This window comes from Sceloporus occidentalis, unplaced genomic scaffold (genome assembly GCF_023333645.1).
Source record: "Sceloporus occidentalis isolate IW3139 unplaced genomic scaffold, rSceOcc1.0.p SCAF_231, whole genome shotgun sequence".
In the NCBI taxonomy this organism is placed as follows: domain Eukaryota; kingdom Metazoa; phylum Chordata; class Lepidosauria; order Squamata; family Phrynosomatidae; genus Sceloporus; species Sceloporus occidentalis.
In genome coordinates this window covers 625781-650738 of record NW_028317211.1, presented here as the reverse complement: position 1 = coordinate 650738, position 24958 = coordinate 625781, and the positions used below count along the sequence as shown (strand labels likewise).

The 24958-nt window shown below is 49.2% G+C and overlaps 1 protein-coding gene and 1 pseudogene across 1 annotated transcript; both read right to left on the bottom strand.

The window, feature by feature from the left end:
- Positions 1 to 4427: 4427 nt before the first annotated feature.
- LOC149276692 (epoxide hydrolase 1-like) lies at positions 4428 to 10458 on the bottom strand (annotated as a pseudogene).
- A 796-nt stretch (positions 10459 to 11254) lies between these two features.
- On the bottom strand, positions 11255 to 17581 carry LOC149276691 (epoxide hydrolase 1-like). Its single transcript, XM_089503386.1, has 9 exons — positions 17553 to 17581; positions 14634 to 14847; positions 14364 to 14544; positions 13891 to 14118; positions 13516 to 13645; positions 13131 to 13345; positions 12347 to 12455; positions 11697 to 11822; positions 11255 to 11456 (listed from the first exon to the last, which is right to left on the bottom strand). Exons 1-9 carry the CDS (start codon positions 17579 to 17581, stop codon positions 11255 to 11257), a joined length of 1434 nt encoding a protein of 477 aa, XP_089359512.1.
- Positions 17582 to 24958: the final 7377 nt, after the last annotated feature.

Below are 24958 nucleotides of genomic sequence, written 5' to 3'. Positions count from 1 at the left end.
CTCCGCGTAGCACCCGGCTCACTCTGCGTCCTCGGCGCCTGTCACCAAGGTTACGCGTCCTCACAAGCACGGGAAGAGCCATGGCAACGCCACAGACGGCAGCCGCAGTGGAACATTCTGCATCCGCGAGCTCTACGGGAGCCGGGATGGGACTGCCCGGCAAACTAACCTCAGTGCTGCTGTTGGTACTGGGAGAAAAAACTTTCATCGATAAAGATTGTGGCCGTTCTTACGGACGTTTGGTGTCTGTCGTGCGGATAAAGGCATTAAGGGGTTATTATTTTTTTTTTTGGGGGGGGAGCAGTTAATAATCCCACCAGTCATGCTTTTTCTATGCACATTATCGGGGCTTTTAGGGCTGTAGAACCCTCTGATACCCACATACCCAGCAAACATTCTCACCTCCTAGAAAAGAGGGGGGTTGGAGCAGAAAGAGGGACTGGCCAAATAAAACATGGACACTTGGGTGGTAGTCATCAACGTGCTACACCCGGCACTGAATGTGTTGAAGCGCTTCCCGTTGCGGCCGATAAAGTCGATAAATGTCCGTTTTTGTTGGATTCTCTGTGGTGATTGTTGCCGTGGCGATGCCCCCCCGCCTGCCTTCACCCCAAATTATCTCTCAGTTCTTTATACTCTTTTTAGATGTTTTCCGTGAATATAAATATTTTCTCATTTCCCACAAAATCGCAGAAACGAGCGACCAGATTGAAAATGTAAAGATTCCGCTTTATGTTTTATTTCTATGATTCCAACAATTTGGTAGGAAGTGAGATGAGAAATAAATCTATTTTTATTTAAAATATAAAAAGAAGTGAAATAATCTTTATTACAATCTCACAAAAAGTATAATATTTAAAAAAAAAAACATTTTAATTTAAAAGATTTCTGGGGTGAATCCTACAAAAGAAACCTCTATGAAAGTATTTTCATCGATAAAACATGTTTAATGTATCAAAAACCCCACCGGCAGCTCCCGCCATACAGGATATTTCTTCCTACGCTGAGAGAGTGGTAGATAAGTGGAGCAGCCTCCCAGCAGAGGTGGTAGAGGGTAATACAGTGAGGGGATTAAACATGCATGGGATAGACATACGCATGGGCGTAGGAACCAGGGGGGGACAGATCCCCCCCCAGTAACTCATGCGGGGGGGGGCCGATAATGAAGAAATCCCCCCCAGGGCTGTAGGAACCCCCCCCAATAGAAACGCCGCAAATGCGGCCCGCAGGACCTCGAGGTGCGGCCCGTGTAAGATCGACAGCCAGGGCAACTGATCTTACGCGGTCCGCACCTCGAGCCCTGCTACTTACCTGTGGGAGGGTCTTCTGTACTGCACAGAGGAAGCGGAACCCAACAGAGTTCACGTGACATACCCTGTGCAGTACCAGAGAACGCAGAGGGAGGCCGCGGCCCCTGCTGAAGTCTGTGAGCGGCATCGAGGAGCTGCAGTGCAGGTAAGGGAGTGGGGAGGGTGTTTGAATGAGTATGCGTGATTGAGGGAATTAATCTGTGAATGAATGAGTATATGAATGAATGAGTGTGTGTGTGATAGCATGGATGTGTAAGTGCTGGAACCTAGGCATGATGGCACTGTGATTGCTGTTAGCAATCACACTCCTATCATGCCAAGTCATATTGCAATTTTTTTTGTCCAATTGTGGTGTGTTACCTACTTTTATAAAAAAATGAGAGTTTGTATTATTATTTTTAAAGGTGGGGGTCATTTTCGGTTTTGGCTAAGTGAACCGTGAATGTTTTGGTCCAGAATTTTCATTTTAGTTCATCCCTAGAATAAATAGAATGATTTCATTTTTAATTATCCTGAGTCCTGAATTTGTAGTCACAAAACTTTCAAGGCCCAGAAATCAGTGAGAGAAAAGTAAAGGTTTTGTGTCATTTTACTTTATTTTAATCTGCATATTTTATTAAAGGCCATATTTTCTCACAGTGAAAAATGAGTGCGGCCCGCGCACGTATACAATTCTGATGAAGTGGCCCACTGCAGAAAAAACTTGGACACCCCTGGGGGTTGGGAGAGGGTAGCTAGTGAGAAGGGGGGGTAGGGAGAGGGTAGCTAGTGTGAAGGGGGCCGTAGGGAGAGGGTAGCTAGTGAGAAGGGGACAATAGGGAGAGGGTAGCTGGTGAGAAGGGAGGGTAGGGAGAGGGTAGATAGTGTGAGAAGGGAGGGGGTAGATAGTAAGAAAGTGTGAGAGGGGGTAGATAGTGTGAGAAGGGGGAGAGGGGGTAGATAGTGTGAGAGATAGGGAGAAAGTGGGGATCTGATGGGGGAAATTGCTGTCCCCCCCCAGATTTTTAGGGGTTCCTACGCCCATGGACATACGGCTCCTGAATCTAAGACGAGGCCAGAACTTCACAGCTCCTTCTATGTTGGCCTTTAATGCCAACTACAGAGAAGAGCGCGGAGCCGCAGCGGCATCTAGTGGCCAGTGGTGGATACTGCATGCAGTGAAGTTCTACTTTCATGAGAATGAAAAAAAAGAAAAGATCCACAAAAGGCATCGATTTCTGCTCCTTTCTGATGGAAAGGTTTTTATTTTATGCATAGATGCGCGTTACATTCTGCCGGTGATTTTGTATTTTTTGTTACGTGCCGCGGTGTGTGTTTGTATTTTTTGTGCCGTGCCGCGGTGTGTGTGTTTGTATTTTTTGTTACGTGCCGCGGTGTGTGTTTGTATTTTTTGTGCCGTGCCGCGGTGTGTGTTTGTATTTTTTGTGCCGTGCCGCGGTGTGTGTTTGTATTTTTTGTGCCGTGCCGCGGTGTGTGTTTGTATTTTTTGTTACGTGCCGCGGTGTGTGTTTGTATTTTTTGTTACGTGCCGCGGTGTGTGTTTGTATTTTTTGTTACGTGCCGCGGTGTGTGTGTGTGTATTTTTTGTTACGTGCCGCGGTGTGTGTGTGTGTATTTTTTGTTACGTGCCGCGGTGTGTGTGTGTATTTTTTGTTACGTGCCGCGGTGTGTGTGTGTATTTTTTGTTACGTGCCGCGGTGTGTGTTTGTATTTTTTGTTACGTGCCGCGGTGTGTGTGTTTGTATTTTTTGTTACGTGCCGCGGTGTGTGTTTGTATTTTTTGTGCCGTGCCGCGGTGTGTGTTTGTATTTTTTGTTACGTGCCGCGGTGTGTGTTTGTATTTTTTGTTACGTGCCGCGGTGTGTGTGTGTGTGTATTTTTTGTTACGTGCCGCGGTGTGTGTGTGTGTATTTTTTGTTACGTGCCGCGGTGCGTGTTTGTATTTTTTGTTACGTGCCGCGGTGTGTGTGTTTGTATTTTTTGTTACGTGCCGCGGTGCGTGTTTGTATTTTTTGTTACGTGCCGCGGTGCGTGTGTTTGTATTTTTTGTTACGTGCCGCGGTGCGTGTGTTTGTATTTTTTGTTACGTGCCGCGGTGTGTGTTTGTATTTTTTGTTACGTGCCGCGGTGTGTGTTTGTATTTTTTGTTACGTGCCGCGGTGTGTGTGTGTGTATTTTTTGTTACGTGCCGCGGTGTGTGTGTGTGTATTTTTTGTTACGTGCCGCGGTGCGTGTTTGTATTTTTTGTTACGTGCCGCGGTGTGTGTGTTTGTATTTTTTGTTACGTGCCGCGGTGCGTGTTTGTATTTTTTGTTACGTGGCGCGGTGTGTGTGTGTGTATTTTTTGTTACGTGCCGCGGTGTGTGTTTGTATTTTTTGTTACGTGCCGCGGTGCGTGTTTGTATTTTTTGTTACGTGCCGCGGTGCGTGTGTTTGTATTTTTTGTTACGTGGCGCGGTGTGTGTGTGTGTATTTTTTGTGCCGTGCCGCGGTGTGTGTTTGTATTTTTTGTTACGTGCCGCGGTGTGTGTTTGTATTTTTTGTTACGTGCCGCGGTGTGTGTTTGTATTTTTTGTTACGTGCCGCGGTGTGTGTGTGTGTGTATTTTTTGTTACGTGCCGCGGTGTGTGTGTGTGTATTTTTTGTTACGTGCCGCGGTGCGTGTTTGTATTTTTTGTTACGTGCCGCGTGTGTGTGTGTGTGTATTTTTTGTTACGTGCCGCGGTGCGTGTGTTTGTATTTTTTGTTACGTGCCGCGGTGTGTGTTTGTATTTTTTGTTACGTGCCGCGGTGTGTGTTTGTATTTTTTGTTACGTGCCGCGGTGCGTGTTTGTATTTTTTGGTACGTGCCGCGGTGCGTGTGTTTGTTTTTTTGTTACGTGCCGCGGTGCGTGTGTTTGTATTTTTTTGTTACGTGCCGCGGTGTGTGTTTGTATTTTTTGTTACGTGCCGCGGTGTGTGTTTGTATTTTTTGTTACGTGCCGCGGTGTGTGTGTGTGTATTTTTTGTTACGTGCCGCGGTGTGTGTGTGTGTGTATTTTTTGTTACGTGCCGCGGTGTGTGTGTGTGTATTTTTTGTTTACGTGCCGCGGTGCGTGTAACACTCGTCGCCTTCGTTTATTTCTTCTCCACCTTGGAAACAAAGTTCTGGACGTCTCGAGCCAGCAGCTCGGGCTCCTCCAGGGCTGCGAAGTGGCCCCCGCGGGGCATGTGGGTGTAGGTGACGATGTTCAGGAACTTGTGTTTTGCCCACACACGCGGAGTATGAACCAGTTCACATGGAAAAGCGGCCGATGCCTGTCGGGACGTAGACGCCGACCCTGCGATACAAACAGAACATATCGTACCCCGTGAAACACAGCAGTCCGGGGGGCAGATCGTCGGGGCCGCTGTCCTTCCCCGGTGAAGGGGCTTTGGTGCTCAGATTAACAGGAAACAGGGAAAATGAATTATATTTATAAAAATGAGATGAAATCACACTCCTGCTGACACACTCACCACATACACACTCATGCTTACACATACACACTCATGCTAGTACTTATACACCCTCACAAATACTCTTACTTTAACATGCATACTCCCTCCCTTACCCTTTCACTCACTCTTATTCACTCACTTACTTACTTTGCTGCAGCTTTCTTTCAGGCTCACTTTTACCGCTGGGTCAAATAATGGTCTTGTTAAATGACCCTGTTGGGTTCTTGCACCCACGACTGGCCTGGTCTATGTCGGATCAGCCCTTTGTGAACAATTTTGGACCAGCCCGGGGGGGTGTGGGGTGTGTGCTCCCCTGCCCTTGGAGCCAGCCCGCTCATACTGTCACTGCAGTAGCCTTAATGGTTCCCTGTCTCCTCCATACCCCAACACCAACGCACCCCTAACCAAACTACCCTACAGTTTGCTACGCGGTGTTCATTTTCGAGAGAAGGTTTACTTCACGATAAGATACGTACGCTAACTCACCGACTCCTCTTCTTCTTCCCCCCCAATGTCACAGCCATTCCTTACCCCATGGAGCGCTGTCTTTGGTGCAGTCACACTCCATAAAAAGCATTAGTCATTGGGATGGTGGAGGCACCATTCTTGGGTCCTCTTTTGGGGTTGCCCATCAATATGGTCTGTAAAGCGCAATGCATGACCCTGACCGAGCTGCTACCACAGCTGTGATGATGGTCGTGTCCCATTTGCCCCCCCTTGGGGTCGATACATTAAGTGAACACCAAAAAATGAAGCAGGGTGCCCTACATTTACCAATTCTCCTTCGTTTCATAGACTTACTTGGTGTCTGGGGTTTTGGCATAATTCCTGGGGAAGTTCTCCTTGTAGAACCTCATCGAGGACGTGATGGATCCAGTCACCCAGTAGATCATGACGTTGGTGAGGAGATCATCCAGCGAGTACTTCCTAGGGGTAATTAATCAAATTACTAAGTACCCGGCAGAAAATGTAACCGTAAAGCACTCATATCAGAAAGCGACACACATTCTCCTCAGAGGAGACCTCATCTTTGTCGGGGGTGTATTTCAGGAGAATCTACCCCTTTCCCTCAGCATAGAGCCGCCGAGGGACATGGAAAACATTTACAGGGTGCGTAATTAATCAGCCATCATCAGTGGTTCAGTGTCCAAACATGATGCCCAGATACCAAAAAGTTGTAACTCTTGACCGCTACTTTAGTTTCCATTACTTCTCGGGGCTATAGTGAAATATTTAGAGGCTTTAAAGCGTATTGTTTTCTGTATTTATGTAATTTTTTTGCTTGTTTGTTTTGTTTTAGTCGAACCTCTCCAGGCCTCCGTCCTCCAGATCCCGGAATTGAGAATCTGTCCATGTGGAGAACTTCTCCAGAATGTAGGCAGCGAGACCAGCCGGAGAGTCGTTCAGAGCACAGCCTGGGAGAGAGGAGGTCATCTACGTTAGTTTAGGTTCCCCCAAGCCCCCCAAGCGATTACCCCAGATGTCCTCATTGACAAATAACACTACTAGGGGACCTGTCATTCCATCTATGATGATGTAGACCTCGCCAAGACCCAAAGATTTGATACCAGGGTTCCTGGCCACCTCCCCCCATTCCCAATACTCCCCCCAAAACTCACACAAGGCCCTTGTCCGCCTAGCTGCACCCTACTTACCTACTGTGTCCGGTTTGGTCGCTTGTATATGTAGATATCCTGACTCCAACAGAACGGCGTAGACGTTCTTCTCAAAGTACGGATAGATACGTCTGGCGTCCTCCTTGGTCAGCCCCACCAACCAGGGCATGTAACGCCCAAGAAGCAGGGAGGTAATCATCCCAAGCCCTCCTTTTGACAGCATCACAAAGTTTAGGTGGAGACCCTTCACAGATCTGCAGGGAAGGGTAAGTTGTGGTTAGAGATGTCCGGTGGGACGGTACCCCGAGTGGGTTGGATTTATCATGGTGGGAGACGGAACGCAAATGTCTGAACGCGCCCTGGAGGCAAGACAGGGGCAGGAGAGGAACAACGTTAAGGTCTCCATACATGATGTTGACTTCAGGAGCTCATCGACTTACTCTGGCTTCATCTGGGAGAGGAGGGCGGTGATCCTGCTGCCCCAGTCTCCTCCCTGGAGGTAAAACTCCTGGAATCCGAGCCTCAGCATCAGCTTGTAGAATATCCGAGCGGCGTCAAAGGCCGAAAACCCTTTGAGATCAATTAAAAAGGACACATTCTAATAGTTTACGGGAACCCCTCGTCCTGCCCAGCACCTAATCAATACCAAGTCCTCCTGGTGGTGAGCTTGGAGGAGAAACGAGAAACCCTATTCACAGAAAAAAGGAGTTTGCGGGGTTAATAAAGCTAACCACGGGGCTGCTGCGAGGAAAATGCAGCTGCCCAGACCTTGTTACCCTCACCTACGTATCATCGTTATCATATCAGTATCTGGAATTAATTATTATTAAATTCAATTTTAAAGTGAATTACTTACCTTTAGGAGAAGCTGCAGCACCAGAGCTGAAGCCACTGGCTCCTCTGTGGTCCCTCTTTGGGAAGCAAGAGGTGTTTTTGGCTAAAGGAGCCAAGGAGGTGGGGGACGTGGAGAGAACCAGATGCATATATGGGGGGCATTGTGCAGAGACCCTCCATGCATTTGCAGGCGGGGGAGGGGATTATAATTTAAAGGGGACACTAAAGTGTTAAAGTGCTCACAAAGGTTTTAATTTCGCTGTCACCGGCAGAGCAGGACCCGGCCAGAGGAGCCATCGCACCCCGACGAGTCTCACCTGTCTTGTGCGGCGCCTCCGAGAAGCCATAACCCGGGATGGACGGACAGATGACCTCGAAGACCAGGTCGGGGTTCAGACCGTGCTTGGCCGGCTCGGTCAGAAGCGGAAGGATTCGGTAAAACTCATAAAAGGATCCAGGCCAACCGTGGACCATGAGCAGGGGGCGGGCCTTCTGACCGGGGGCAAGATTTGGGGGTTTCACGTGGATAAAGTGCACCTCCAGTCCTGAACAAAAAATAATGAATTTAGATTTATGTTTCTATATTTACTCTAGAATTAGTTTCCATGGTTACTGAACATCTTGAATCCTTATATTCTCGAGAACTGTTGGTTTAAAGTCTACTAAAATGTTAACCCTTTCCGTTATGATATCCCGTCTAGATCCGTTACTAACCCCCCCTCTCATCACTCCGATCCGTCCTGAACCCCTCTGCCGGACTCATTCCCATCTCCAGGGTGCCCCCCGGTGCTTCTCCTGCTTATTCTACCTTTAAATGCTCGCTAAAGCGAACCCATTCCTCCGGCCACTGACTTCTCCCCGTCTCCCCTCGCTACAATCACAGCATCCTCAGCCGAGCAGCCCCTCTCCTTCTGTCTCACCCCCCCTCAGATTGTAAGCTCCTAGGAGCCTCTCCTTCTGCACCAGGCTGACCTAACGTGCGTTCGTAATAAACATGACATTTATTTATATGGCGCCAGTGGAATGATATAAAATAACAAACTGCTATAAAGCAGAAGAGGCCCGGCTCCCGGGAGCTTAGCGCATCACGGCCCGCGTTGGTGCAGAGAGTTTATCGAGATACATTCGGGGATTCCTCGTTTCTGCGGATTTGGAATAAATGCCCCCCTCACTCCGGATGTTTTTGGGGCAGTAAATACTTTGTATCCTCCACGGAATGTTAGATAAATAATGTTTCATTTCAAATAAATACAGAAAGTCACAGAATGTTTTCAGATCCACGTCTGGATGACCTCATCGGGGGCCGGGGCCGGACGTACCTTCTATCGTGGTTTTGTAGTGAGGGTATCCATTAATGATCTTCACCTGCTTATGCCAATCAAACGTGTTCCTCCAATAAGAGACGACCTTCCGGAGGTGGGCGGAGTTAAAACCGTAGTGGAATTTGGAATCCTCCAAGGGTGAAGCAAAGCGAGTTTTATCCAATCGCTCGTGCAGATCCTAAAAAAAAAAGTGAAACGGCGACTTAACCCCTCGCGCAGCAACAGAGAAAGACAATAAATACGCGACGGAGAGACCTGGACCTCATTAAACCTGCGTTACGTCACAGACCCCCACGAGACCCCACCCCATCACGCTAATCCCCAAAACAGCCCAACTATCTCCAAAGAGAAGCCCGTCTTCCACCAGACCCTCATGTAAACGGCCCCCTTTACCTCAGGACCCTCTATGTCACAGAAGCTCCCCAAGTTATAAACCTTGATTATAAACCAGTGAGGGGTTTTATTGGCCCCAGGGCCCCTCTAGAGGCTAGGCCCCATACAGTTGTATTGGCTGTAGGCCTCTGATGGGAGTTGTGTCTCTGCACCCACTCCCTCTCCCACCTGAAGCCTTTTTGTAGGGCGCTGGTGGTTCCCGTCTTTCTTCTAGAGGCGACGTGGATGAACCTGAGCTTCTTTTTTGTCTAATGATGAGACCCTCCCTCTAACCGACCTCCCAACCAGCTAACTAACTAACTAACTAACTAACTAACCTCTAACGTACCTTCAGGTCGTCATCCAGCGCCTCCACGCGGAAAGGTCTGATGCCGGTGTCCTCCTGCCGAGGCCGGTCGCTCGGTCCCCACCATCCATCTCCCGAGTCAATGGATTTGGTCTTCCTCCTGCTCAGCATCCAGCAGGCCAGAGCGCCTCCAACCCCGACGGCCGCCGGGACGATGACGCTGGCCGGCCAGTGGTAGTCAACGGCCGCCCTGCGGAGAAAGGAGCGCACGGCGCGTTCGGTGTCCAACCTTCCGGCTCCATTCACTTTTTTGGTAAAGGTTTGAAGACCTCCAGCCTTTCCTGAATTTGCTCAATAGATCTCGGGGGGGGGGGGGCGCTTTTGTCTCATGGCACCCACATGCCACCAATCAGGCTTCTAAACGGCTCCCCCCCCAATAAATACCCCAGTGTTGGGCATGTCCCCAAATTACCCCACCTGCCGCCCCGTTCCGTGTTTCCCATTGGTTGCCGCTCTGTAAACGTGGGCTGGCAGCGAACGAATTGTTTCGTTAATATTTATTAAATGGCCGGTTTACTTATTTTTAAACATTAACTTTTTTAAGGCTGACCGGCAGAGCAAACATAGATTTATTTTTATTATTTTTTTTATATTTTTCTCGTCGTTTTGCTGATTTTAAGCCCCGCTTTGAGTTTTTTTAATTACTTTGATTGAAAAGATTCCTATTGTGAGATGGGGGGTATCTTATGACGTCGTCCTCATGGCCGTTACCCCAATGGGTGCCACACGCTGGCCATATAATTAGCATAATCGTTAATAATTGAGGATATTTACCATTGGGTTTTTTTTCTAGCTCAGAAGGCCGAGAGATTTCCTTGAATTGAGGTGCTTTCTGTTTAATTAACCCCCCGTGCGCAGGCGTTCTTAGTAATTGGACTTCTCCTGTCTCCTCCCCCGGCTGCTCTTACTGGAAGCAGGAAGTGTACCTCAGTACACCTTGCAGCAGCCAATCACACGCTTGCTATCTGAACACTAGTGTTTTGCTAGCATACACGCCATTGACAGAGATCTTCCTCCTCTAAGTATAGAAGGCCTGCACCTGTTTGCATGCAGTAAAATGCATCGGAGTCCATGCAAGATACTCTCCAACATAAAAACACGATGTTTGGGGATGGGGTCTGCTCTCACCTGCCGTGGTCCAGGAGCTGCCTCCACATTTCGGCCCCAGTGCTGCGTTCTCCTGCTATGCGCACTTTGCCCCAGCCTGGGAAGGAGATTCTTTGCCCGGCTGCCCCTCCCTGCCTCTGCTACTTCCGGCTTTTATGTGTTTGTATCCAATGGCTTGAGCAATAACCCTTTCCTGGCAGACATGAATTTAGACAATTCCTCCCACGTTCCAGCTTTAGAGAGTTGGAAACGGAGTAAATATAACGCTGATTAAAGGCTCGCTAATAAGTTATCATGCGCGATAGATATCGGACTAACATCAGCCGCAGCTTTTGGGATTTAAACAGTTTTTGGAGAGCTTTTTGGGCAGATTTGTTTGCAGCAGCCATAAAGCGCACCTGCCTGAGGTCTCTGTGCTGCTAAGGCACAACAGGATACACAGAGCGCAACAGAAAACTGCTTCCCCCTCTCCACTGAAAACCACACATGGTCAGCGCCCGAAGACGTAAATAATAAATTAGTAGTAAATATATATAAATTAGGTGAAAGATTTGGTGTTTTTTGCGAGACGCGGAGGGGCATTTTTTGCCATTTATTTGTTTTGGATACTCAAAATTCGACATACATTAAAAGAAAATCCATCACACCAAGCGCAATCATGTAAAAAAACAAACCCCAAAACACTTCCTATTGAGACCCCAACCCCCCGGTCATTTTATTGCTATCCACGTAAAAAGTGCACCAAGTCTAGTTTTTTTTCTATAAATGACATTTTTTGGAGCGATCAGCCCGATCTCTCTTCCGATGCACGCGCCGTACGTTTTATCTGTGAATATCGTCGTCGTCTCATTTATTTTCCACCCGGGACACAAAGTTCTGGATGTCTTGAGCGAGAAGTTCTGGCTCCTCCATGGCCGGGAAATGCCCCCCTCGTGGCATATGGGTGTAGGTGACGATGTTCTTAAACTTCTCCTTTGCCAAAACCCGGGGGATGTGAGTGAGTTCGCAGGGGAAGGCCGCGATGCCGGTGGGGACGTACACGGCCGTCCTGTAACGCAAAGAACACGCTCAGTGCATACGGTACCCTGACAAAGCCCCCCCCCCCCCGACCCTTAGTCCCGGCATCTAATCCTCATTTCCGATATGATGACAATCGGACCACCGGATGGTTACAATTTTGGTACGAAAATCAAGAAAAAAAAAAATTCTGGTTGAAAGTGATGTAACTGGATGTAACAAAAATCCCCCCCCTCCCCCATTCTCCGACAACCGCTTGCATTTTATTTACCGAGATTCCGGAGAGTTCAGAAAGTTCCGGGTAAAATTCTCCTTGTAGAATCTCATGGACGAGGTGATGGATCCGGTCAGCCAGTAGATCATCACGTTGGTGAGAAGATCATCCATAGAATATTTTCTTTGATAAATGGTGAAGACGACAAGTAAATAAAACTTTTTTTTTTTTGCTTTGTTTTCAGTAAATATCTAGATATCTCGGTAGTAAAAACTCATCTTGCGTTCAGGTCTGCTAACAAGTTCCATGTTTACAGCGATCAGCCGTAACATTCTAACCGCCCGCCTGATATCGCGTCGGCCCCCGTTTGCCCCGTCGAGGCGCGGACTCCACTAGACCCCTGAGGCTGCGCTGTGCTATCCGGCACCGAGACGTTTAAGTCCTGTAAGCTGCGAGGTGCGGCCCCCATGGACGCGTCCCGGTGCCGCGTGTTCTCCAGTGACGCACCCGGCTCCGCAGCCCCACGCGCCACAAGCTGCGATGCTCTGCTCTATCAGAAGCTGCAGCCTCTTCCTCGGCAGACTATCCGTGTCATTCACTTCACCTGTCGGCGCTCGTAACGTTAGGGCTGCTCGGTATAGTTGACTCTTTTTAGTGGTAAATTCATCAAATCGCAATAATTTCTATAAATGAAAGATTTATCTGACCTGTCGAGGCCTCCATCCTCTAAATGGCGGAACTCGGGGTCGGTCCAGGTGGAGAACTTCTCCAGGATGTAGGCAGCAAGTCCGGCGGGGGAATCGTTCAAAGCAGAGCCTGGGAAGTAAAAGCCAAATACCATGACTGGGGGTCGTCGTAACACACGGGGGCCACAACGTTCACGGTTCCTCTATAGAATGTTACCACTAACTGTATAAAGGGGCAATCGCACACCCAAGGATCCCATCCTCCACGCGTAAAACCAACCAACGGCCAAATCATTCAACCAGAACTCACCTGCCCAACGTGTAAAAAGGAAGAAGCCTTCTTCTCATTCCATGTTTTGGTTCATTAGTGGAAATCTAGTGACGATTGACCAAAATTCAAGGTTCTACCTTATAATATATTTAAACTAAAATAAGTAAAATCGTATCCATGGCAGGTCATGTGAACCGATCTCCAGATAAGCGAGTAGAACGCTCGGTTCGTCTTTTCTAGGCACATTATCACACAGCTGATGGAAAAACAAACTTCTAGAAAAGAGAAGTTCCTTCATGTCTGCCGCTCATCACTTCTAAAGCTTCGTAGTGAAGACGGCGGCCTCGATCCCGCTGCCTCTCCCATGTGAAGCGCCTTTTTCTATAACATTATCTATAGGTGACAGACTGTTTCCCCATTCAGGTTATAGAATATATATAGAATTATCTTTCCTGGACTTATATCGCCCCGCCGGTCAGCCTCAAGGCTGGGTTCGGCCCACGACGCGCACCAAACGTAATTAACGTGTCTCACCCACGGTGTCCGGCTTGGTGGCCTGAATGTGTAGATACCCCGACTCTCGCATCACCATGTACACATTCTTCTCGAAAAACGGATACAGGCGCTCGACGTCCTCCCGCGTCAGGCCCACCAGCCACGGCACGTAACGTCCCAGAAACAGGATTAGGAACGTCCTCAGGCCCCCCAGGGGATCAAACACCATATTCAGGTGAAGACCCTTCACAGACCTGAAAGAAGGGAATTTCTGTAAAATTGTTTCCGGTATTACAAGTCGTCCTTTATATCCATGGAGGAGCCGGTTTGGGACATTCCCGCACTCGGCGCTCCAGTAGCTGTTGGCGGCGGCTGTCCGGAGGGCCGCAGGTAACGTGAAGCTACACTCGAGACGGTCGCTTACTCTGGTTTCATCTGGGAGAGGATGGTGGTAATTATGCTGCCCCAGTCTCCACCCTGAAGATAAAATTCTTTGAATCCCAGTTTGGTCATCAGTTTGTAGAAAATTCTAGCAGCGGCCACGGCATTGAACCCTGTGAAAAAAAAGAGCCCAACGAGGGAGGGTGAGAGGTACGGCACCGTCCAACACCCTGTCTGCTCCCACCCGTCTATGGCGTGTCCATTCATTTACATATTACAGGGGCCCCTATCGCATTAGAATTTCATCCAATGGGAAGGCAGACACACAATGTAACTAACACTCCTACCCCGTTGTGTCCATTTTATTCCTTCCCCTGGTCTCCTCCTGCCTTCCCTCCTTCCTTCTCCCGGGTCTCACCTTTCTTGTGCGGCGCCTCCGAGAAGCCATAACCCGGGATGGACGGACAGATGACCTCGAAGACCAGGTCGGGGTTCAGACCGTGCTTGGCCGGCTCGGTCAGAAGCGGGAGGATTCGGTAAAACTCATAAAAGGATCCAGGCCAGCCGTGGACCATGAGCAGGGGGCGGGCCTTCTGACCAGGGGCAAGATTTGGGGGTTTCACGTGGATAAAGTGCACCTCCAGTCCTGAAAGCATCGCCATAGAAATAGAAAAAAGCAACATAATATACGTGAATCACAACTCCATGCACAGCACGGGGGGGGGGGGGGGGGTACATCCACTGGAGGTTGCCTAATCCATAACTCCCAACCGTCCTAAATTCTTGCCCTGGGTGTAGACTAACGGTTACACCAAGACATACAAGCCGGATCTCTGGCATGGAAGACCAAACCCAAGCGTTCGCAGAAAAGCCCCCCGGTAGAAGACGTACCTTCTATGGTCACCTTGTAGTGGGGGTGTCTATTAATGCGCTCCACCTGCCTGCGCCAGTCGAAGCTCTTCCTCCAGTAGGCGACGATCTTCTGAAGGTGGGAAGCGTTTAATCCGTAATGGAAATGCGAAGTCTCCAGAGGGGAGAAGAAGCGGGTCCGGTCCAAACGGCTATGGAGATCCTAAAATAAAAGCTCGGCATGAAGCGTATCCCGTAGCGTTAGAACTTCACGTAATTCACGGCGCCGGGAGATTCGGACCCCCAGCGTACCTGAATATCGGCATCGGAAACGTCTACCATGAACGGTCTCACGCCGGAGTCCTCGCTCTGCTGATGAGGTCTGAGACCCGATCCCCACCATCCATCGCCCATCTCGATGGTCTTCGCCTTCCGCCCACAGAACATCCAGCCGACCATCGCGCCTCCAACGCCGACGGCCACCGGGACGAGGACGCTGTGTGGCCAATGGTCATTGAAGGCCGACCTATGAAGAGATATCTCACGGCGTCGCTTTTCAAAACCTACTTAACACCTTTAATCCCCAAATATAGTAGAATTTATTAATTCGAGGGGGGGTCTGCTTTAAGTTTTTGTTCTAGTGATTTTATTCTGGATCTCTGCCCCCCGACTTCAGACTCTCGGCTTTGGGGGCACCTTCTGCTACGGCTAAGGACATTTCTTTTCTTTATACATCCTGATATCGTTAATATTTATCTTGTGTGGGTTGTGGCCGGGACACGGCTTCCCTCGATGTTTTATGTGACTGAAAGCTTTAGTTAAGAGGCACACATAGTTTGGGGTTAAAAGAGGTTCTGGCCAATTTAACCAGGGACACTTGGCAGGTATGGATCTCGGAGTTCCATTTTTTTTTAACATAAACTTTCGGGACCCCCGAGACCGCCTCTTCAGACTTTGGCGATTCGGGTGGGGGGGGCAATCCCCCCAACTTTAGAAAGACTGAGGCTCGCACCAGGAGAAGGGATAAGAAGGGTCCCCCAAGTCACCTCTTTGCCTCCTAAATCTCCAGGAGTAGGCGAGAGCGAGTGGAGTCGCGGAGGATCACATTGTGACACCCTGGGGTGGCAGCGCTGCAGCTCGTGGGGAGAGCTGCACCAGAGAGGCTTCACAAGGTAAGCGAGTTGCTTCTATGTATCTGGATCAGTTAGTGAACGTGCGCGTGTGTCTGGGGGCGCGCGCGTGTGTCTGGGGGCGCGCGCGTGTCTGGGGGCGTGCGCGTGTGTCTGGGGGCGCGCGCGTGTGTCTGGGGGCGCGCGCGTGTGTCTGGGGGGCGCGCGCGTGTGTCTGGGGGCGCGCGCGTGTGTCTGGGGGCGCGCGCGTGTGTCTGGGGGCGCGCGCGTGTGTCTGGGGGCGCGCGCGTGTGTCTGGGGGCGCGCGCGTGTGTCTGGGGGTGCGCGCGTGTGTCTGGGGGCGCGCGCGTGTGTCTGGGGGGTACTTTAGTGTGTAAACGTGTCATTGGTTCTGTTAGTTTGAGCGCCCGGCTGTGTGTGTTAGTGTTGAATGTGTGTGTGTTTATACGTGTTAGTGTTTACGTGTGTTAATGTGTACGCATGTGTGTTGTATGTATGTAAGCGCGTGCGTGTTTGTACGTATGTAAGCGCGTGCGTGTTTGTACGTATGTAAGCGCGTGCGTGTTTGTACGTATGTAAGCGCGTGCGTGTTTGTACGTATGTAAGCGCGTGCGTGTTTGTACGTATGTAAGCGCGTGCGTGTTTGTACGTATGTAAGCGCGTGCGTGTTTGTACGTATGTAAGCGCGTGCGTGTTTGTACGTATGTAAGCGCGTGCGTGTTTGTACGTATGTAAGCGCGTGCGTGTTTGTATGTATGTAAGCGTGTTAGTGTAATTGCCCCTCCTGAGCTCCCGAGGGCTCTGGATCGGCTCCTGCTGAAGAGTAAATGATCTCTCGGCGTCTGAGGTCAGGGCGTGATGGGAATAATTATCTCCCAGTGCAGACAGGATCCGCCGCCAGGGGTGGGTGGCACGCGCTGGAACCCGTTCGGTTAGATCTGCTTCACCATAACCCACAATAAATCAACATTTATTATTATTTATTTTTCTCAATTTTGGTTAAACGGAAGAGAATTAGGATTTAGGGCTCCGCATTCTAAGTGGAGCAGCCGCAGCGCCCTCGTCAGTAATAAAGAGCTGCTGAGATCCATCGATCGCCGTGACCTTCACGCAACGTACCAAGAGTCCCAAAGGTGCCAAATGTAAAGCAGGGAGTTACAACTCATGACTCCTAGACGGCTGATGGCTACATTCTGTACTGCGAGGGTTCTCCGGTGCTCTTCACCTACAAAAACCCCAAACATCTCACCTGCGCTCAAGCAGAACCGCACAGTCTGGTCACATTGGAAGTCTACAGGAAGATTTATGGAGTTAATCAGGGCTCATTAAGAGACCACCAGGACACGGGGCGAGACCACCAGGACACGGGGCGGACCCAAAAACAAAGGAGCGGCAGCAGCTTCCCCCAATTCTCCTCTGCGGGGTCATAAATACCCGGAAACGGCTCCCAGGCGTAAAAACACTAAACGGCAGAGATTCGGTGGTATTTTATTTTTATATATTAGGTGCAGCTAATCAGTGATTCTGGGTGGGGTCTGATATAGAGGACAGGGGTCTGGGACAGAGGGGGGGGGGTCTGGTGCAAAGAATAGGAGGGCTGGGGGTACAGGGTGAGGGGTCAGGGAATGGGGGTTCTGGGAGTAGAGGGTGAGGGGTCTGGGGCAGGGAATAGGGGTCCCGGGGGTAGAGGGTGAGTGATTCGGGGGTAGAGGGTGAGTGGTTCGGGGGTACAGGGTCTGGGGCAGGGAATAGGGGTCCCGGGGGTAGAGGGTGAGTGGTTCGGGGGTACAGGGTCTGGGGCAGGGAATAGGGGTCCCGGGGGTAGAGGGTGAGTGGTTCGGGGGTACAGGGTCTGGGGCAGGGAATAGGGGTCCCGGGGGTAGAGGGTGAGTGGTTCGGGGGTACAGGGTCTGGGGCAGGGAATAGGGGTCCCGGGGGTAGAGGGTGAGTGGTTCGGGGGTACAGGGTCTGGGGCAGGGAATAGGGGTTCTGGGGGGACAAGCTGAGGAGTTCTGGGGTAGAGGGTGAGGGGTCTGGGGGTCTTTTTCTTTTCTCATGTTTTTGGGTGACTCCGTTGAATCCTCCCCGGGCCGCCCCTCACCTGCCGTCTTCCAGGAGCTGCCTCCACATCTCCAGGAGCATCCGAGACCCGCCTGCGCTGCTACCGGCCGCTCTGCGCGCGCTCCGTCCCAGCGTACAGAGGGAGGGGGCGGGGAGAGCAGAGCCACACCCGCCACGCCCCCAACACTGACCACGCCCCCAACACTGACCACGCCCCGTCACAACCCAACCCGAGTCACGCCCACAATCACGGTACAAAGTATCAAAAACAATCAAAGTTCCTCCCAGAAAATGAAATAATAAAAGATTTATCAACGCCGATTCCCATACCTGCCGAGTGTCCCTTTTAGTTTGTGCAGTCCCTAAAGGTCCAGAGACCAAAATATATAGACAGACAAGAGACAGCAAGATAACATATTATCCACTTACTGATTTATCTATACATTACACAGGGTGCCGGTCACTGATTTATCTATACATTATACAGGGGGCCGGTCACTGATTTATCTATACATTACACAGGGGCCGGTCACTGATTTATCTATACATTATACAGGGGCCGGTGACTGATTTATCTATACATTATACAGGGGCCGGTGACTGATTTATCTATACATTATACAGGGGGCCGGTCACTGATTTATCTATACATTATACAGGGGGGCGGCTCGCTGATTTATCTATACATTATACAGGGGCCGCTCACTGATTTATCTATACATTACACAGGGGCCGGCTCACTGATTTATCTATACATTATACAGGGGCCAGCTCACTGATTTATCTATACATTATACAGGGGCCGGTCACTGATTTATCTATACATTATACAGGGGCCGGTCACTGATTTATCTATACATTATACAGGGTGCCGATCACTGATTTATCTATACATTATAAAGGGGCAGGTCACTGATTTATCTATACATTATACAGGGGGCCGGTCACTGATTTATCTATACATTACACAGGGGCCGGTCACTGATTTATCTATACATTATACAGGGGCCGGTGACTGATTTATCTATACATTATACAGGGGGGCGGCTCGCTGATTTATCTATACATTATACAGGGGCCGGTCACTGATTTATCTATACATTATACAGGGCCGGTCACTGATTTATCTATACATTATACAGGGGCCGGTCACTGACTTATCTATACATTATACAGGGGCCGGTCACTGATTTATCTATACATTATACAGGGGGCCGGCTCGCTGATTTATCTATACATTATACAGGGGCCGGTCACTGATTTATCTATACATTATACAGGGCCGGTCACTGATTTATCTATACATTATACAGGGCCGGTCACTGATTTATCTATACATTATACAGGGGCCGGTCACTGATTTATCTATACATTATACAGGGGGCCGGCTCGCTGATTTATCTATACATTATACAGGGCCGGTCACTGATTTATCTATACATTATACAGGTGTGTAAAGCTCCGGCACGTTGTATGGCACTGTGTGAGCTCGCGGGGAGTGCACACTCTCACGCTCTCTCACGCTCTCTCGTTTACTCGCCGTGTGTTTTGTTCTGCCTCACCTCGTAGGGCAGTAACCAGCTGGAGGTTTCTGTACACACATTCCGGGTCGGCCGGCAGAGGATACTGACTCCCAGCGCTCCCAGCCAGTGCCCGCCATTCACATCACAGCCGCGAGATGACAGGTGAGAAAGCGTCCGAGCCCCGCGTTCCGGGGGTTAACGTGTTCAGAGTCAGGGTCTCGGGGTGAAGGGGCAGATTCTCTGGGGTCACACAGTCTCCTCTGATTTAATGATATCTGAGCGCCCCGATTGGTGTTTTTCTTCCTGCTTTATCACAGCTGGAAGCCCTGCTTGAATACAGGTGACTCCATTTAGAATATCTGCCGCCATTAAGCTTTAAGAGACGTTGCAGCAACTATAAGCGCCGTGTGTCTCGTGAAATATAAAGTATTCATTTTCACTGAATTGGTCCCCAATATATTAATTAGAAAAGTTATAGACAATGAGACTGAGCCCTGTGACAAAGATCAGATTACTGAGAGGGTGGTGGATGAGTGGAACAGCCTCCCAGCAGAGGTGGTAGAGGGTAATACAGTGAGGGGATTAAACATGCATGGGATAGACATACGGCTCCTGAATCCAAGACGAGACCAACGACTGATTAAGGTTTGAGTCTTTACAGCAGGAGAAACGGGCGACTCGCCGGGGGCCGGCGGGGGCCGATCTGCCGGCAGGTTCTGGGTTTCTGTGTAATTTAGTAAATTGGTTAAACTGAATCTTTACCTTCATTTTCGGACCTTATATCCCTGCAGAGCCCCTTCAATCTGGGGAGGAAAGAAGGGGGGATGCGAAGAAAGGGGGGCTTATGGTACAAAAGAGGGAGATCAGGGGAGGAATAAAGCGACATGCCGATACTTTAGGTGAATCGATGACAGGGAAATTTGGCTGCATTCGCCGTCTTTGCTGCAGCTCCGTTGAGGTATCGCACGCAGCGTCCGGCGCGGTGTTCACCTCGGTAATTACGAAATTCCAGATCTTTATTCCTTTAACGAAACCCGACGCCGCAAATACATCGTAATCCCTCTCCTAGAGGGAGCCTGTCAGTGATCACTTGGCCCAGCCGTGCGCATGCGCTGCCCGTGCAGCAAACTCTAATGAATGCTAGCTCTCTAGCCGAATCCTTCCAGCGCACGAGCCTTCGTTCCCCTGACCCGTAAATCAGAACCAGCCCGGAACGCGCCAGCAAAACATCCAGAACATAAAGAGTACTCCCTCGCTTATTCCTCCCCAAACAGAAAACAGGGATTATGGGAATCCAACATAGGGCTCCTGTGCCCTGAGCTCCGGTTCTCGTAGGTGGTCCCTCAGAGACTTAGGACCCCCAGTGGTGCGGTGATCACCATCTCCTTGAAGGAATAGAGATTCTCCTGGAGGGTCCGGGAGGAGCCCCTCTGCCCTACCTGAGTACAGATAAGGGGCCGGAAAGGGCCGTAACTGTCCCTTAGGCTTCTCAGCAGCCACCAGGGCCTGGTGGTGGAGCTCTGCGAGGGGCAGTGGAGGTCTCTGTAGCGTGATTGGGTGAGAGGACTCGGAGTGATGTCACGGGGTCCCCTACCTGAGAGCGTACTTAAGTATGCTTCCTGGTTTCAGTTGGGGCAGCTGGGGGAGGGGAAACCCCGCAACCTGCTCGGATTATACTCAGCACGCCTGTCCTTCTCTGTGTTTTCCCAGCTCCCGAGATCCATGAGGATGAACTGGAGGAGCTCCTTATCTACGAAGACCTTTTCTGGGAGTATTTTAACGACTTCCTGAGCCTCCCGGTGAGCGATAATCCGATATCACGTATAACGTATGCTCTGTCCGGGGCGGCTATTCCCCCCCACGTGCCCCTGCACATAAGTCATTAGGCAGCCGGGTTAAGTTAGTATGGCAGCCGGCGGGGATTAAGACGGCCGTGTGCTCGGCGCCCGTTACATGCGCGCTCCGTTAGCGTGAAGAGGTAGAATTAATGGCCTCTTTGTATTATGGCCGCTCCAGAAATATCCCCGTGAGGGCCGAACAAAAGACTTATGTGCAGATCCAATCCTCAGAGATAACAGGCATAGCAACCGCTCAGAGCTCCGGGCCGGACCTTCCCTGACGCGCCTCGGAAATATTTCTACAGTTTGCAAACAAGTCGAGACTCCAAAGGCCGTGACGGGAGATCGTTCCGCGCAACCCAAATAAATCAGGAATATTAATGGCTGCAAATAAAGGCGAGGCCGATAACTGAAAAACAAAGTGCAGCCAAAGAGAACACAAAGCGTCGCGAAGAACATACGAGAAACCGCAAAGTACCAACATTTCTATCGCTGCCTTACATGCAAGGGGAATATACATCCTGTACATATCCCTGTATACTCCTCATATTATATATTATATACTCTCCGGCCGTATAACTAATCCCGTCCTTATAACCCGTTATATCCTGTATATTCCTCATATTATATATTATATACTCTCCGGCCGTATAACTAATCCTGTCCTTATAACCCGTTATATCCCCGTATATTCCTCATATTATATATTATATACTCTCCGGCCGTATAACTAATCCCGCCCTTATAACCCGTTATATCCCTGTATACTCCTCATATTATATATTATATACTCACCGGCCGTATAACTAATCCCGTTATATCCCTGTATATTCCTCATATTATATATTATATACTCTCTGGCCGTATAACTAATCCCGCCCTTATAACCCGTTATATCCCTGTATATTCCTCATATTATATATTATATACTCTCCGACCGTATAACTAATCCCGTCCTTATAACCCGTTATATCCTGTATATTCCTCATATTATATATTATATACTCTCCGGCCGTTTAACTAATCCCGTCCTTATAACCCGTTATATCCCTGTATACTCCTCATATTATATATTATATACTCTCCGGCCCGTATTTAAAGGCATCTATTTGATCTGGTAGCGCGGTCTCTGTGGGATGCGGATTCCACATCTTTGCTGCTCTTTCTGTTAAGAACACTTTTCGCTGCTCTTTTCTCTGATTCTGGATCCATGACTTTTGCCGATACTCCACATCCTTGGAATTTTTTTCCCGTAGAATTAATAAAACTTGAATTTGCAGAATTAGACTCGGCTTCCTATCCCTTTATTGTTTTTCCTCCCCAGGCGTTCCCCGTGAGACTGACGTACAATCGTTTGACTGGGAACGTCCAGGAATTGGATGATCTCCTGCAGGAGAAGCCGGTGGGTTACGGGGCCGATGACCTGCAGAGAGAGAGGACTCTGTCGTGGCTGCGGAAAGAGAGGCTGCCTCTATTTAGGAAGTGAGTGAAAGAGATTTCGGGCGGCTGCTTAACTTACACTTAATACATCTCACCGCTGCGCAGCGTAACTCACCGTTTAGTGAATAAACCCCGCTGTTATCTGTGGCAGTCTGTAGTAAGATGCATTATTTTTTATCGCAGGTCCCCCCTATTCCTGAAGTATAAATTAGCCAAGTTACTTCTGCGGCCCCTGGAGGCCCCTCGTTCACTGAGTCGTTACAGAATCCATGGCTACAGTCGCCAGTCAAACAGTGCAGCCTTATCCTCTCTAACCAGCAACCCCCCCACCGCCAGCCACCATCCCCGAGGCCCCCACGGCCCCCCAGAACGCGAACCGACTCCCAGGATGCCCAGCCGCGCGCGGAGCTCGCCCGCCGCAACAGGTGACGCACTGGAGGCTTTTTGTGGAGCATAACCCGGAAAGCCATAATTAGAGGGAAAATGGATACGGGGGCAGAAGGGGTTAAAAAATGTTTAAAGTCCAAAGAAATCCGAGTTTAACCAATCGTGTAACAGGCTGGGCTTCTAGCTGCAACCAACCGAAATACTCCTCAAAAAGTAGCAGCAGCTCATAGCGAGCCGGCCAGTCTCTTTCAACGTTCCAAGACGACTCAATAAACACCGAACGTAAAACCCGATATTTCTAATCCACTCCTCCATGTAAAATCGTGAGAGGGTGGTAGATAAGTGGAACAGCCTCCCAGCAGAGGTGGTAGAGGGTAATACAGTGAGGGTATTAAACATGCATGGGATAGACATCCGGCTCCTGAATCTAAGACGAGACCAACGACTGATTAAGGTTTGAGTCGTTACAGCGGGAGAAACGGGCGACTAGACGGGGGCCGCCGGGGGCCATCTCTGAATTACAGAATTCTTCCCGTGACAGGATACTCGTCAGAGGCGTACAGCCTGTCGCTTCTGGAGCAATATGGGGATGTGATCGGCCATCTCTGGGGGGCTTTGGACACAGAGGTTCCGTCGCTGGGAGAGAGCGGGGAGTTGCAGCGAGACATCCCCAAAACTCTCCCGGACTTAACAAGAGAGAAAAGTAAGACATTGCGATGTATGACATCATCAATACCAAGTATGGAGTCATACACCAGACCCGCCCCCTCCTGCAAGACAATTAGTTCCTCGAATTTTCGAACCCTTTGTTTAAAGATAAAAATACGGAAATATATAGTTTTTACAGAACACCAGAGAAGCTTCAGCCGTCTCTTTCTGCTGAAATGGCAACAAAGTATCTGAACAATATCACTAAAGATTAGAATGAAAAGTCTTGTCAGAACGGGGCAAGATTTGCTCTAAATTACATAATTCTCGTTTGGCTCTGGGGAGAGATTCAGTTGTTAATAAGAATATATTTTATAAAACTATTCAGAAAGTAGGTGGAAAAACTCGTTTTTAGGGAAAGTAAAATATTTATTTCCATAAATTAAAAGCATTTCTGCCAGAAAAGTGAATAAAATAGTTCAATTTTCCTGCGTATAAGATACATTTTGGAGCATTCCGAGATCTTTCAGTATAAAATAATACTACCATTCCATCATTCCATCTGAAGAAGAGACCTCTGAGGCTCTGAAAGCTTACGTAACTTTACATCTTTTTCTCTGTCGGCCCAATAAAGAAAATCGGCATCGACCAGCGACTCCAGTAGAAAAGGGGGAGAAAATAAGCAGAAATGTCGTTTCTTTCCAGAAATGATACCCGACGGCGAGGAGTCCCGCGGGGGGAAGCCTCCGGCCATCCCATGCTCTGAGGATACGGAGACCGTCGGGTATGGCTGAGAGTAGTAGTAGTAGTAGTAATTGTCATTCTACATACATGTCTGTATATCTTCAGATTCCAGAAACCAATCCCTTCGGGGGTTAAAACGTTAAGTGTCTAATAGATTGTCAGCTTCCAAGATCCGCACCGTCTCCTCCTTCCGTCCCGCTCCGTCTTAAAGCGCGTGAAGACGTCTCTCTCTCTCCTGTAATATAATAGAACGTAAAAGTAACGCTATTATTCTTACTGTTATTATTAATTGTATTATTATTATCATTATTATTGTTGTTATTTTTATTATGATTACCATGATTGATAGTAATAATAACAATAATAATAATTCTAAATAATAATAATAATAATAATAATTATTATTATTATTATTACCGGTGCGGCACTTCTTGGCCGGGACAGAGACCTTGCGTGGTCCACCACAGACGGCGTCTTCACCACCACAGAAGACGAGGAGCAGTTTCTCAAGCAGCACAATCTGACTTGGTCCTCCCTACAGCAGCTTAAAGAAGACGCTCTTGGCACAGTGAGTATTTTTATTAGAAAGCCAGAAGCCGTTGCCCCCCCCCCATTCCATGTCCGAGTCGCCAAGAGTCCGGGTTCCAGGACCGGAATCAAGCTTGGTTCCTTTGGACCACGTGGTTTCGTATGGTCTTCTCTTAACGCAGAGAGAAGGAATGGGCAGATTCACGGAGTTCCTCCGGGGCACGTCGGGGTCTCACCTCTTCCATTTCTGGATCGACTGCGAGGAATTTAAGGAGCACACAGGAGACCTTGAAGCCAACCCTGACCCGGAGGAGTCCAGACTCCTGTCCGTCCGCCTC